The following is a 12,613-nucleotide window of genomic DNA, read 5'->3' on the forward strand; positions in this document are numbered from 1 at the left end:
GCATGTTATTGGTTATAAACAGAGAATAGAAGGAGGGGATTGTAAGTAGTTGTTTTCATCATTAATCTTTCATCTCGGGCACTTCTCTAATTCATGTGCCTTTTGAAAAGAGATGATGAAAACGACTGGTTAGTTATTGTTAGTATGGGAGTTAGGTAGATTTTCATAACTGCAAATTCATCATCTGTAACTAATTCATGTTAATTAAGTGGTTCTCTGTTGCCATCCACCGCCAGGTGAGTTCATCAAGTCTGTGGTCACGAGTACAGGCATTTGCATTGCTTTGTCTCCCAAGTGCCCACTCTGAAGAAATTTACATGTGGGTGTTTTGGATGTAGATTTGTTCCAAATGGTCAATCGATTGTCTCTCAGCTCTGCACTGTCTCTCGGTTGACATGCAAATTGTTGGATTTTCTGTCTTTTGTGATACAATTTGGGTGTAGTCATTCACTGTTTTGCATCTCGCCTCAGAGCCAGATCTGTAAATACAAACACATGTTAATTTTCCACTCTTTTCTAAGACCTGGGTGAATCCTCTTTGACTGTCTGTGTGCTCAACAAACATTAGCTAGATCTCATCCATCCCGTTCTTGGATGTAATGATAGTGTTATCATTTATCAATCATATCGCATATGTACACAAGCATCATATGATTGTGGACCCACACATTTTGAATCATGTTTAAAATGTCTTACAATGGAAAGGGCTAGTTATCTTTCATTGGTTCTTTAGATAAACACATTAACTCAAGTGAATATAACCTAAACATCTTACTTTTAAACATGATCTATGTTGTTTGTGCCCAAGTTTTTCAACATTGAAAGCTTATAAAGTCTAATCTAACGCTGTTTATGTGGACTACAAGGTACGCCCACAGATGTATTATAATTCTGAAACAGACATTGTAATTAGCTTTATGTGACTTATAATGTGTAAATTAAAGCAACATAAACACTCAAGTGATCTGAGATAGTTGTAATTTACTGTAACTGAGATGATAGTTGTGTACCACAAACAGTACTGAATTTGCAAATCTGGTATGTCATAAATGTACAGATGTAGCAGTACTGACTATCTGTATGTCATGTATGTCATAATATGTCCTGATAAATAGAAAATGGGGGACCCTGATGTAAACAAGACTAAAGTCTCTCTCTGGTCTGCATCCCCTTAACAATTGTGTGTATTGAGCTGTACTGTATTGTACCCATTCTGCAATCTGTTAATAAAGTTTTCAATCAATCAATCAAAGCATCTATAATTATGATTTTCATACTCACCGGGGAAAGCTGCAATGTTCGGTTCGTTTCTCCGGTGGTCTGGGATGGTGCAACCTGCATCTCGCCACTGCAACTCAACATTTTCCAATGGCAGCGCGCACATATATATACAAATAAAACATATACTACACGTGGATTTCACACACCCTTGGCCTTGGGCACATTACACTTTACGTTCGCTTATGGATAGTTTAATATAAAATAATAACTTCACGGCGCGCATAGCGTGACGTCATCGCTCCATGCGACGTTCGTGCGTTCTCATTCGCCTCGGAAATAACGCTTTGCAATTCATACAGTATTTTTCCAACGAGCTCTCAATAGCCTGGAATTCCTATACCAGCGTTTTGTTACCGAATGAACGCGCCTGTGCATATGTGAAACGTAAACAAACTGAAACGATAAAACTATACTTCCCCAAATGGCCGTTCCCGTGGGCCGGTGTTCTGCGGAATCCGGAAATTACTATCCTAGTTTGTTCCCGTGAACTGCACTTCAATGTTATTCTTTGTATAACGGTAACTCGTCTCTCAATGCTCGTCGCGCTATCCGCAGCCGGTTCTTGACTCAATAAAGCAACGCGACGGGTCCTATAATACTTGTGCACATACAAACGAGACTTAAAACAGACAAACAAACATTAATACATATAAGTTAACGTGTGTGTATATCTGACTGTATTGGATCGCTGTACGTTTAGTCGACCAACATCTGTTGCGACAAGGCATTCATACCCTTGATATATAACTACACATCGTTATTAAAATCATAACGACCGAACCTGACTTCGAAATTTACCAGCGATATATTAGATTATATATACCTTTTAATCATACTCTCGGCCTCTTAACCCGCGACTAACGTCCTGTTTAATGTACTTTCCGCGACTGATGTCCCGTTTAATGTACATTTACGTACTCCCGGGACATCGCGTAATCATGTACTAACTAGGACATCGCGTGATCATCTTCCCGCTATCTGTATTGATCAATTGGTTAATTTAATCCAAAATACATCGTTTTCAGGAAATGGAAGAGATTGTGAGCTTAGTTTGAGGTTGAAACAATGAATATTATGACGCTACTCTGGTAATTTCTAATTATGATTCCATCAGCTTCTCGGTCCTACTTCCCGCCTCTTTGCAAAGGAATCACAGAACGTTTTTAACAGAGTAGCGTTTTCCAAGGATATCACATCTAATAAGCCCACGTTTCTTGCCTTGTTGCCTATATTTTAGTCTGAATTAGACTTGGGGTAGCAATCCAACAACCTGTATTGTGTGCCTTAACTTTTGGTCGGCTCCGACTCGACCTGGAATAGCACTTCAACCTTTGTGCCTAAACTTTTTGGGACTAGCACATATAACCCATCCTTTCAGAACCTCCTGATAAGGACCCAGGTGCACGCGCGCCCTGGTAACGATTCTCAATACAGATCAGATATATTAATGCACATTATTCTACTCAGCCATGATCTCAATATTGGACAACATTCTGTAATATTCACCTGGCACAGAGAAAAGCGGGAAGGTTTCAATTCCTTTCCATACATTTTTGGTCGACCATCCTATTATACTCACTTTTCTCTGTATAGTTGAATGATACAGCACGCCGGGAGGACGCAAAAAGTCCGTCACAAGTTCGTAGACGCCAATTGTGGGATATTTGTAGATATCCTGATGAAGAATGTCTCAGTCAACCGAGGCTTGGATAATAACAAGGTTTATTAACCAAACAGATAGAATACATAGAGAGAATGGCTGAGGCTCTCGCCCCAGGTGATCAGCTGAAATTACCCAGGTAAGAAGCCTTGATTGTGGTCAGGAAGAGCCCTTTATAGTTCAACAAAGGGGGTGTGTGGTCCCATTTGATAGGTCAGATGGGGGGGAGGGGGTACAGGTTTGGGGGACACAGGGGAGGGGGGTGTCTTATTCCACAGAGAGGGGAGGGGGGCACAGGTAAAGGGAACACAGGGGAGGGGGATATATTTACATGAGGACATATTATACCACAGCCGCCTTGTTGTCTTCTAGTTACAACAATCTTCTGGGACTTATTCAAATCAGTAAATATATTTGTTTTAGTGATTGTTCCTTCAACTGGAAGACATTAGGAGCCGGATGGAGATGGAGGTGTGTCGCTCACGTGCAGCATTAGCTTGGGGTCGGCGTGGATGAGCTTGACCAAAGCGAGGAGGAGGCACTTGAAACTGCGCGTGTCCAGTTCTGTGGCTTTCTCTTTGAACTTAAGGCTGGTGGTCATCTTCTCCTTGAACGTCAGACTCTGCGGGGACAGGGAAAGCTTGGTGAGATGGAAGAAATGTGTTGGTAAAAATCTCCCTGAGATCTACCCGGGAGGGTGCTGTAGCCTGCACGTGTGGTTAAGGACACACTTTTCAGGGGTCTAGGTCTAAGCACTCGTCTACCACCACAGAGACCCAGGTTAAATTCCCGGCAATGGTACCTCGTGCGCGGTCGTCCCTACAAACACAATTGCTGTAGTGTTCGTAGGTTGGAATCTTTGTTAAGTGGTTTTTTTTCCCATTGAGAGCCGATTTGGATGTTGCAGGTTGACAGGTTTGAGACTATAGTTATTTTGTGTATTGCTCCTCCAGAAAAGGTACCTAGATTTTCTAGTAGCCAAGGTTAACATTAAATACTTTACAGCAAAAATACCAAAGACTTTAAGCATTTTACACAACCATTAGTGGAAAACACCATTATTCAATATCCTGACTGTACCGATTTTCCATGACCACAGAGACCCTGATCCATGATCAGCCAATAGTCAGTCACTTCAGAAAGGACAACAAAAATTGTATTTGAACAGATAACTAGCTCTTGTGAAAATGTAATCAATTACCTTCCAAAATCAAGGCAGAGGTTCTGAGTTAATCTATACATTTTCAGATAGAGCTAGAGTTTACGCCAGAGCCCCACTCATTACCATTACATAAATCATCATTACGCCCACTAAAGATCAAAGCTAGAACTTTCTGCATCAAAGAGGAATCTTGGTTTGTGTATTGCACCATACACTACATTATGTATATATAATTTGTATACATCAGGGCTTGGTGCTTACTTCCCAAGGAGCACACAATTTAGGAGCACAGTGAAAAACCGTACGCTCACTTTTTTTCAGTAGGGTTGGGTATCGTTTGAGATTTAGTTGATTCCGGTTCTGCTTATCGAATCTGGTTCTTATTGAATTTGCTGCATTACATCTTTTTTGTGAAGCTCAGCCAAACGTCCAAGCGTATGCCACCAATCAATGTTAGCCACGGTCCAGCAAAAGTGAACAAGCTCAGCTGACAGGACCGCGTAACCAGTGAAACGCCGGTGGCCCAAGAAACAGGTCTTGGTAGTTGAGTCGATTATTTTTTATCAATACAGCCACTGACTGATATGCAGTGAGGGAGGGCCACAAGATCAGCTTGTAGGATGTAATCTTTAGTCGCACATGTGCTACAAAATTATTTTACCAGTTTGCACACATCTATTTTTAGTTGCAAATGTGAGTGAAATGCTGACACTGTGGAGCCCTGTATATATGTATTGTTGGTATGTTGATGTGTTCTGGTCTCCTCACTGTCGTCATGTGTAGCGGGGCGTGTGTGTTGAGGCCTATATATATGTATATATTAGGCCTGTCCCCGACTAAGGATTTGTATAGTTGACTTTGATTGGCCAAAATGTGCAGATAGTAGACTACCCGGTCGACTAAGAGGTTGGCAGTAGAGTACGGCTCCTTTAGGCTATGTGCCTTTTTTTCAAGGCGGACCGCTTTGAAAAAAAAAAAGAAGAAGCTCAGAGCGTTTTTCTGAGGCTCGCGCTGCCCCTTCCTCGATGAGTTACATTGATGAGCGCGCTCCTTTTCCAAAAGTTGAAGTAGTTTCAACTTTATGAGCTGGGAGCGCTCCGACCAAAAACGCTGCCGCCGAGAGCTCATAAAACGCGAGGCGCAGCGCTGGGAAGAGCGCGCCTGTCGCGTCTCCAGCATAGAAATTAATGACAGAAAGGAGCTGACAACTCATAAAACGTCCGCTATGGACACAAGCTCTTAGACCGATTAGTCGACTATTCGACTAGTTTGGGTCAGCCCTAGTATATATATATGTATGTATGTATATATGTATTGTTGGTATGTTGATGTGTTCCTCACCGGCGTCATGCGTAGCGGGGCGTGCGTGTTGAGGCCTTGTATGACTCGGTTCAGCGTGTCTGCAAACATGAAGCGAAGCTCCCCGGAGTAACAGTACACTGCATCAATCTTAGGCCACCAGTCCAGATGAGACTGAGAGGGAGGGAGAGAGCAGACACGATGAAGACGGAGAGGAAGACAGCAGACACGATGAAGACAGAGAGAAAGACAAATAAGGTTGAGGACAAAAACAAGAGAAAACCGTGTAGACTTCTTGAATTCTGTATAAAACCTTAAACTATCTATGACTCATAAAAGCTTGTAAAGACAGGGTATCTGTAGGTTAGCAAATTTAAGACTTTAATACCTTTTTTATACCACTTAGAGCTAAATGTAATACCAATTTCATACTTTCAAACAAAACACAACACAGAACTGACGGCTGCACTCGCGCGCCAATTTTTATTCTTGCGCGCTCCATACAAGCTCTCGCCAGATATTAAAAAAAAATTTATCTCCCAACAGCCAGGCTATTTAATACCTGTGCAAATGAAATTTTAAAGGAACACGCCAACATTTTGGGAAATTAGCTTACCCGTCTTCTCCAGAGAGAGACAAGATAGATGGATACCAGTTTCCTCTCTGTGCGTTCAGTAGAAAGCTATCTGGCTGCATGTTAGCCTAGCTTAGCACAATGAATGGAAGCGGACATGGCCGGTTAGCCTAGGCATTGTCCAACTAACACCTCTCCCGAAGGCTAACCGGTCATGTCCGCTTCCATTCATTGTGCTAAGCTAGGCTAACATGCAGCCAGATAGCTTTCTACTGAACGCACAGAGAGGAAACTGGTATCTATCTTCATGTCTCTCTGGAGAAGACGGTAAGCAAATTTTCCAAAATGTTGTCGTGTTCCTTTAAGACTTTTTTTTAATACCTTTTAAGGCCTTTAAATTGATAATTATCAATGTAATACTTCTTAATTACCCCGCAGATACCCTGCTAATAGCAAATTAATGACTACCACTGTAGCCACCGTATCACTTTACGATGAAGCCATAACATCTTAACGATGTGCACTACAGATCCATGTCCCCCCCCAGGCTGAACACTTACATTGGTGATGATCTTGTGCAAGGAGTTGACCAGGACAAAATGAAAGGTAGAGGGGGAGGAGGAGGCCAGGCAGACCTGCAGGAAGAGACACAGAATTAATCCTTTTTGTTCCCTGGTTGTATTGAAGGCGGCCACTTAGTTCTGGTGCAGTGATCCCTGGGCGGTCAGGTGTCTTTTATGCTTTAATAAAAAAAACATCATCTGTGCAACACACTCACTATAATCTGCAGTCTGCTAGTGCATTGGTCTTGCATTTGTCATCCCTCGCTGTACGTGTGAAACTCTGGAGCTCTCGGAACACTCTAATCACTTCATCACCCTATTATCTATATACAGTACTATACTGTAGATGGTTTGAACTTAACAGACATATTCTGTACTACATTTGACTTCCTGTCGGTTGTTGATGTTAGCAAACACTGCAACAGGAAGTCAACCGCAGTCCAAGCTGTCAACGCAATGACACTGAAACTCTATATATGCACATAGTTCTGACCCCTGAAGTGCATAAAGTGCATCCACTAAAGCAACTCTTATCCGCACATTGTTCCGTGTTTACATTCTTATAATACATGAATAAGTATGGCGTTTGAACCAATCCTCCAGCGTAAATCCCTGGGGTTTCTATACTTGGGGAGATTAAAAGTGATTCCGGTTAAAGAATTGAGTGGAGAAAACATAATTGAATGCAATTGTAATGCGATGTGGTTCCGGGGCGAGGCCCACCTTAAAGTGCTGGTTGTTGTGTGGGTTGATGCGAGGCCCAGCTTAAAGTGCTGGTTGTTGTGTGGGTTGATGCGAGGCCCACCTTAAAGTGCTGGTTGTTGTGTGGGTTGATGCGAGGCCCACCTTAAAGTGCTGGTTGTTGTGTGGGTTGATGCGAGGCCCACCTTAAAGTGCTGGTTGTTGTGTGGGTTGATGCGAAAGCAAGATACGAAGCAGTCCATCATGAGGTCCACGTCCGCATGCTGGCTCCCCGTCCCTCGCCAGAACGGCTTGGCAGGGTTGAACAGCAAGGCCTGGTGGGAGCAGAGGCCTCGAGTCACGTCAATTCACAAGGATCCTAGAACACTGTTGTTTAATTAAATTCACAAGGATCCTAGAACACTGTTGTTTAATTAAATTCACAAGGATCCTAGAACACTTTAATTCAATTCACAAGGATCCTAGAACACTTTAATTCAATTCACAAGGATCCTAGAACACTTTAATTCAATTCACAAGGATCCTAGAACACTTTAATTCAATTCACAAGGATCCTAGAACACTTTAATTCAATTCACAAGGATCCTAGAACAATTTAATTCAATTCACAAGGATCCTATAACACTAGTTTAATTAAATTCACAAGGATCCTAGAACACTAGTTTAATTAAATTCACAAGGATCCTAGAACACTAGTTTAATTAAATTCACAAGGATCCTAGAACACTGTAGTTTAATTCAATTCACAAAGATCATAGAACACTGTAGTTTAATTCAATTCACAAAGATCCTAGAACACTGTTTAATTCACAAATATCCTAGAACACTGCTGCTCATCAGAATTTCATGACCTTTCCATAATGGCTTCATGACATTTAGTGAAATTTCCATGAACAATATTTGTCAAACTTTGCTCAAATTAAAGTTGAGTTAGTCTAGTCAAATTGAGTTAATAAGTGACTACAACAACCAGGAGACTTGTTATTAGCATTCCTTCAAAAGGACAGATTTGCACATGGCCCATTGATACAATGAACAGATTTCTATGACATCATATTCCATAACTTCTCCCAGTCTGGAAAACACAACTTTAGATTCCATGTATGCCCATAGGAATCATGAATCCACAACCAATCTATTTATGTTAGCCAGAAAGGAGACTCCAATCACAATGACGGATGATATAGAAGTTGAGAAAGGCCTGCACTTGTGTGTGCAAACCCCCAGGGGGCGATATAGTGTGTGTGAGCGGACCTTCAGGTCCATGACAATGGATTGGACCATGTGGAAGATGCCGGAGTGGTCCTCCCAGTTGATATAGGTGGAGGCTTTGCACAGTTTGACACAGGCGATGGCTGCACTCTCCGTCAGCTGCTTGCTGCCACCCTGACCGGCCAGGGCCTTCCGCAAGCTTTCCAGGAACAGTTTCTGGAGAGACAGAAAGACAGAGACAGAGACAAAGACAGAGAGAGAGGAGACAGTGAGGCAGAGAGAGGGGGGGGAAGACAGAGGGGGGGAGAAAGAAAGAAAGAGAGAAAGAGAGAGAGGGAAGAGACAGTGAGACAGAGACACAGAGAGAGGAAAGAGACAGAGAGAGGGGGGAGAGAGAGAGAGAGACAGTGAGCACTGCCTGGGTATTGCAAGAACACACCACACATGTCATTGTTTCCTAATAGATGTGATCTGTAAAGGTGGGGTGGGATTTGTTCGTTTACGTTTGAGTTCTGGGTACAGTCTCAGCATCCATTCCAGATCCAGTTGTTATGCTGGAAGAACTAATTGTGAATATTTACTATATACACTTATGATGTGTTGGTGCCGGGGGTTCAAGGCCTCAAGGCTGGATAACGTTTTTAAGTGTGAGAGAAAGAGAGAGAGGTACGAGAGAGAGCGAGTTAGACAGACAGATGGTGTGTGTGCACGTGTGTGTGTGTATGTGGGAATGTACATCACAAGGCATGACAGAATTGTTGAGCTATTAGTTAAGGACATATTGCCAGATGTTCCATCTTCTGTTTAAATTTACAAACACTTGTGTTTCAACTACTGTTGTTCAAACTGTGCAATACTGAATATGATGCATTTTCAAATGTTAATTCCAAATGTATGCTAATACACCAGATGTTGTTGTAGAGAGGTCATCATTTTAGAAGTAGGATGTACTTTTGATTACCGTCTGGAAGAGGCATTTCTTACCACGGTTTTAAAGTACAAACTGCTCAAGGATGCAATTACACAGCTGGGATACAAATGTAAATGGCTGGTGTGTATATTTGGAAGCCAGGTAATGTCCACAGACTAGTTGCGAGGGGGCTGCAGATAGCAGGAGCCAAAAGCTAAGGCATTGGTCAAATTCTGCTCAATATCTGTGATAATTGTCAGTCGCCATATTTGGAGGAGACACTGCTCCCTGTATCAATAGACTCAAGACTAGACGCTGCTCCCTGTATCAATAGACTCAGACTAGACGCTGCTCCCTGTATCAATAGACTCAGACTAGACGCTGCTTCCTGTATCAATAGACTCAGACTAGACGCTGCTTCCTGTATCAATAGACTCAGACTAGACGCTGCTCCCTGTATCAATAGACTCAGACTAGACGCTGCTTCCTGTATCAATAGACTCAGACTAGACACTGCTCCCTGTATCAATAGACTCAGACTAGACGCTGCTCCCTGTATCAATAGACTCAGACTAGACGCTGCTTCCTGTATCAATAGACTCAGACTAGACACTGCTCCCTGTATCAATAGACAGACTAGACGCTGCTCCCTGTATCAATAGACTCAGACTAGACACTGCTTCCTGTATCAATAGACTCAGACTAGACGCTGCTCCCTGTATCAATAGACTCAGACTAGACGCTGCTTCCTGTATCAATAGACTCAGACTAGACACTGCTCCCTGTATCAATAGACTCAGACTAGACGCTGCTCCCTGTATCAATAGACTCAGACTAGACACTGCTCCCTGTATCAATAGACAGACTAGACACTGCTCCCTGTATCAATAGACAGACTAGACGCTGCTCCCTGTATCAATAGACTCAGACTAGACACTGCTTCCTGTATCAATAGACTCAGACTAGACGCTGCTCCCTGTATCAATAGACTCAGACTAGACGCTGCTCCCTGTATCAATAGACTCAGACTAGACGCTGCTTCCTGTATCAATAGACTCAGACTAGACGCTGCTCCCTGTATCAATACTCAGACTAGACGCTGCTTCCTGTATCAATAGACTCAGACTAGACGCTGCTTCCTGTATCAATAGACTCAGACTAGACGCTGCTTCCTGTATCAATAGACTCAGACTAGACGCTGCTTCCTGTATCAATAGACTCAGACTAGACGCTGCTTCCTGTATCAATAGACAGACTAGACGCTGCTTCCTGTATCAATAGACAGACTAGACGCTGCTTCCTGTATCAATAGACAGACTAGACGCTGCTTCCTGTATCAATATACAGACTAGACGCTGCTTCCTGTATCAATAGACAGACTAGACGCTGCTTCCTGTATCAATAGACAGACTAGACGCTGCTTCCTGTATCAATAGACAGACTAGACGCTGCTTCCTGTATCAATAGACAGACTAGACGCTGCTTCCTGTATCAATAGACTCAAGACTAGACGCTGCTCCCTGTAGCAATAGACTCAGACTAGACACTGCTCCCTGTATCAATAGACTCAAGACTAGACGCTGCTCCCTGTATCAATAGACTCAGACTAGACGCTGCTTCCTGTATCAATAGACTCAGACTAGACGCTGCTTCCTGTATCAATAGACTCAGACTAGACGCTGCTTCCTGTATCAATAGACTCAGACTAGACGCTGCTTCCTGTATCAATAGACTCAAGACTAGACGCTGCTTCCTGTATCAATAGACTCAGACTAGACGCTGCTTCCTGTATCAATAGACTCAGACTAGACGCTGCTTCCTGTATCAATAGACTCAAGACTAGACGCTGCTTCCTGTATCAATAGACTCAGACTAGACGCTGCTTCCTGTATCAATAGACTCGGACTAGACACTGCTTCCTGTATCAATAGACTCAGACTAGACACTGCTTCCTGTATCAATAGACTCAGACTAGACGCTGCTCCCTGTATCAATAGACAGACTAGACGCTGCTCCCTGTATCAATAGACTCAGACTAGACGCTGCTCCCTGTATCAATAGACTCAGACTAGACGCTGCTCCCTGTATCAATAGACTCAGACTAGACGCTGCTTCCTGTATCCATAGACACAGACTAGACGCTGCTTCCTGTATCAATAGACTCAGACTAGACGCTGCTTCCTGTATCAATAGACTCAGACTAGACGCTGCTTCCTGTATCCATAGACTGGGACTAGATATACTGTACATGTCATTTTGAGACTCCAGGATTTGTTTGTGCATCTATTATTGTTTGTGTTCAAGGATTCTTGTCTAGAATGTGAACACAAATAAATAAATACATTTATTGTCATCATACGGCACAAGTACAGTACAACTAAAAAGAAGTTTGGCATCCAACCAGAGTGCAAATGTAGCAGCAGTAAAGCGCAACAGCAATATACAGGATATTACAGGACTACAGAAGGTTAACCCTTTCACTGCCACACGACAAAGGGTAAACCCCTTTCACTGCCACACTACAGAAGGTTAACCCTTTACCCTACCGACGGTTAAGTGTGATAGTAAAGGGTTAACCTTCTGTAGTGTGGCAGTGAAAGGGTTAAAGCGGGTATACAAAAGATACAAATGATGAGATTAAAATGTGGGCACCTTGTTGGCCTTGCTGTCCTCCACGGTGTCCCTGGAGATGGTCTGGGTGATCTCCGGACAGAGGATGAGGAGGATGATCTGCAGGGGCCACACCGCCGCCTTCCTCTTGGCGCTCTCCGCAAAGCTGTCCACCAGGTCAAACAGCTTCTCAGCCGCGTCTGGGCAAACACACGCAGATAGACAAGACACACACACAAAGACACAAACGGAGGCAGGGCGTTTTTTTTTGTTTGTTTTTTTGTATCTCTCTTTCTCCAATTTGTCTCCGTTTTTCTCCCCATCCAAATTTTAGTCGTTGTGCCACTGGTCGGTACAAGGGAACCGTGAAGTATCCGCACGCTTCCTCCGACACGTGCGGCGACAGCCAGTGGCTCTCTTCTCACCTGGCAGCGGGGGCTCTCTCATTGGTGAAGTGTAACGCATGGGAGGTCACGCTGCCTTGCTCAAGTCCTGCCTCCGCTGAGCAAGCGCCCAGACCTGACCTGTAGGCGCCGCTGTCCACAACACCAGATTACCACCCACGGCTTCCCTCCCCCTAACCCAGCCAAACGAGTTACTATAGCGGATCAGCCCAAGCCAAGGCAATGCTGACTCCGGG

At 43.4% G+C, this 12,613-nt stretch overlaps 1 protein-coding gene across 2 annotated transcripts in view; it reads right to left on the reverse strand.

The window, feature by feature from the left end:
* nf1a (neurofibromin 1a) overlaps window positions 1–12,613 on the reverse strand; it is a 255,630-nt gene that overhangs the window by 169,893 nt on the left and 73,124 nt on the right. For both annotated transcript variants that reach the window (XM_084328075.1, XM_084328074.1), the window contains exons 8-13: window positions 12,016–12,173; window positions 8,496–8,669; window positions 7,427–7,555; window positions 6,537–6,611; window positions 5,445–5,576; window positions 3,426–3,563 (exon numbers count right to left, since the gene is read on the reverse strand). In XM_084328075.1, the coding sequence (XP_084184201.1) occupies window positions 3,426–3,563; window positions 5,445–5,576; window positions 6,537–6,611; window positions 7,427–7,555; window positions 8,496–8,669; window positions 12,016–12,173 (806 nt within the window). The remainder of the gene's footprint in view (window positions 1–3,425; window positions 3,564–5,444; window positions 5,577–6,536; window positions 6,612–7,426; window positions 7,556–8,495; window positions 8,670–12,015; window positions 12,174–12,613) is intronic.

This window comes from Notolepis coatsorum (genome assembly GCF_963971535.1).
Source record: "Notolepis coatsorum genome assembly, chromosome: 1".
NCBI classification, from domain to species: Eukaryota; Metazoa; Chordata; class Actinopteri; order Aulopiformes; family Paralepididae; genus Notolepis; species Notolepis coatsorum.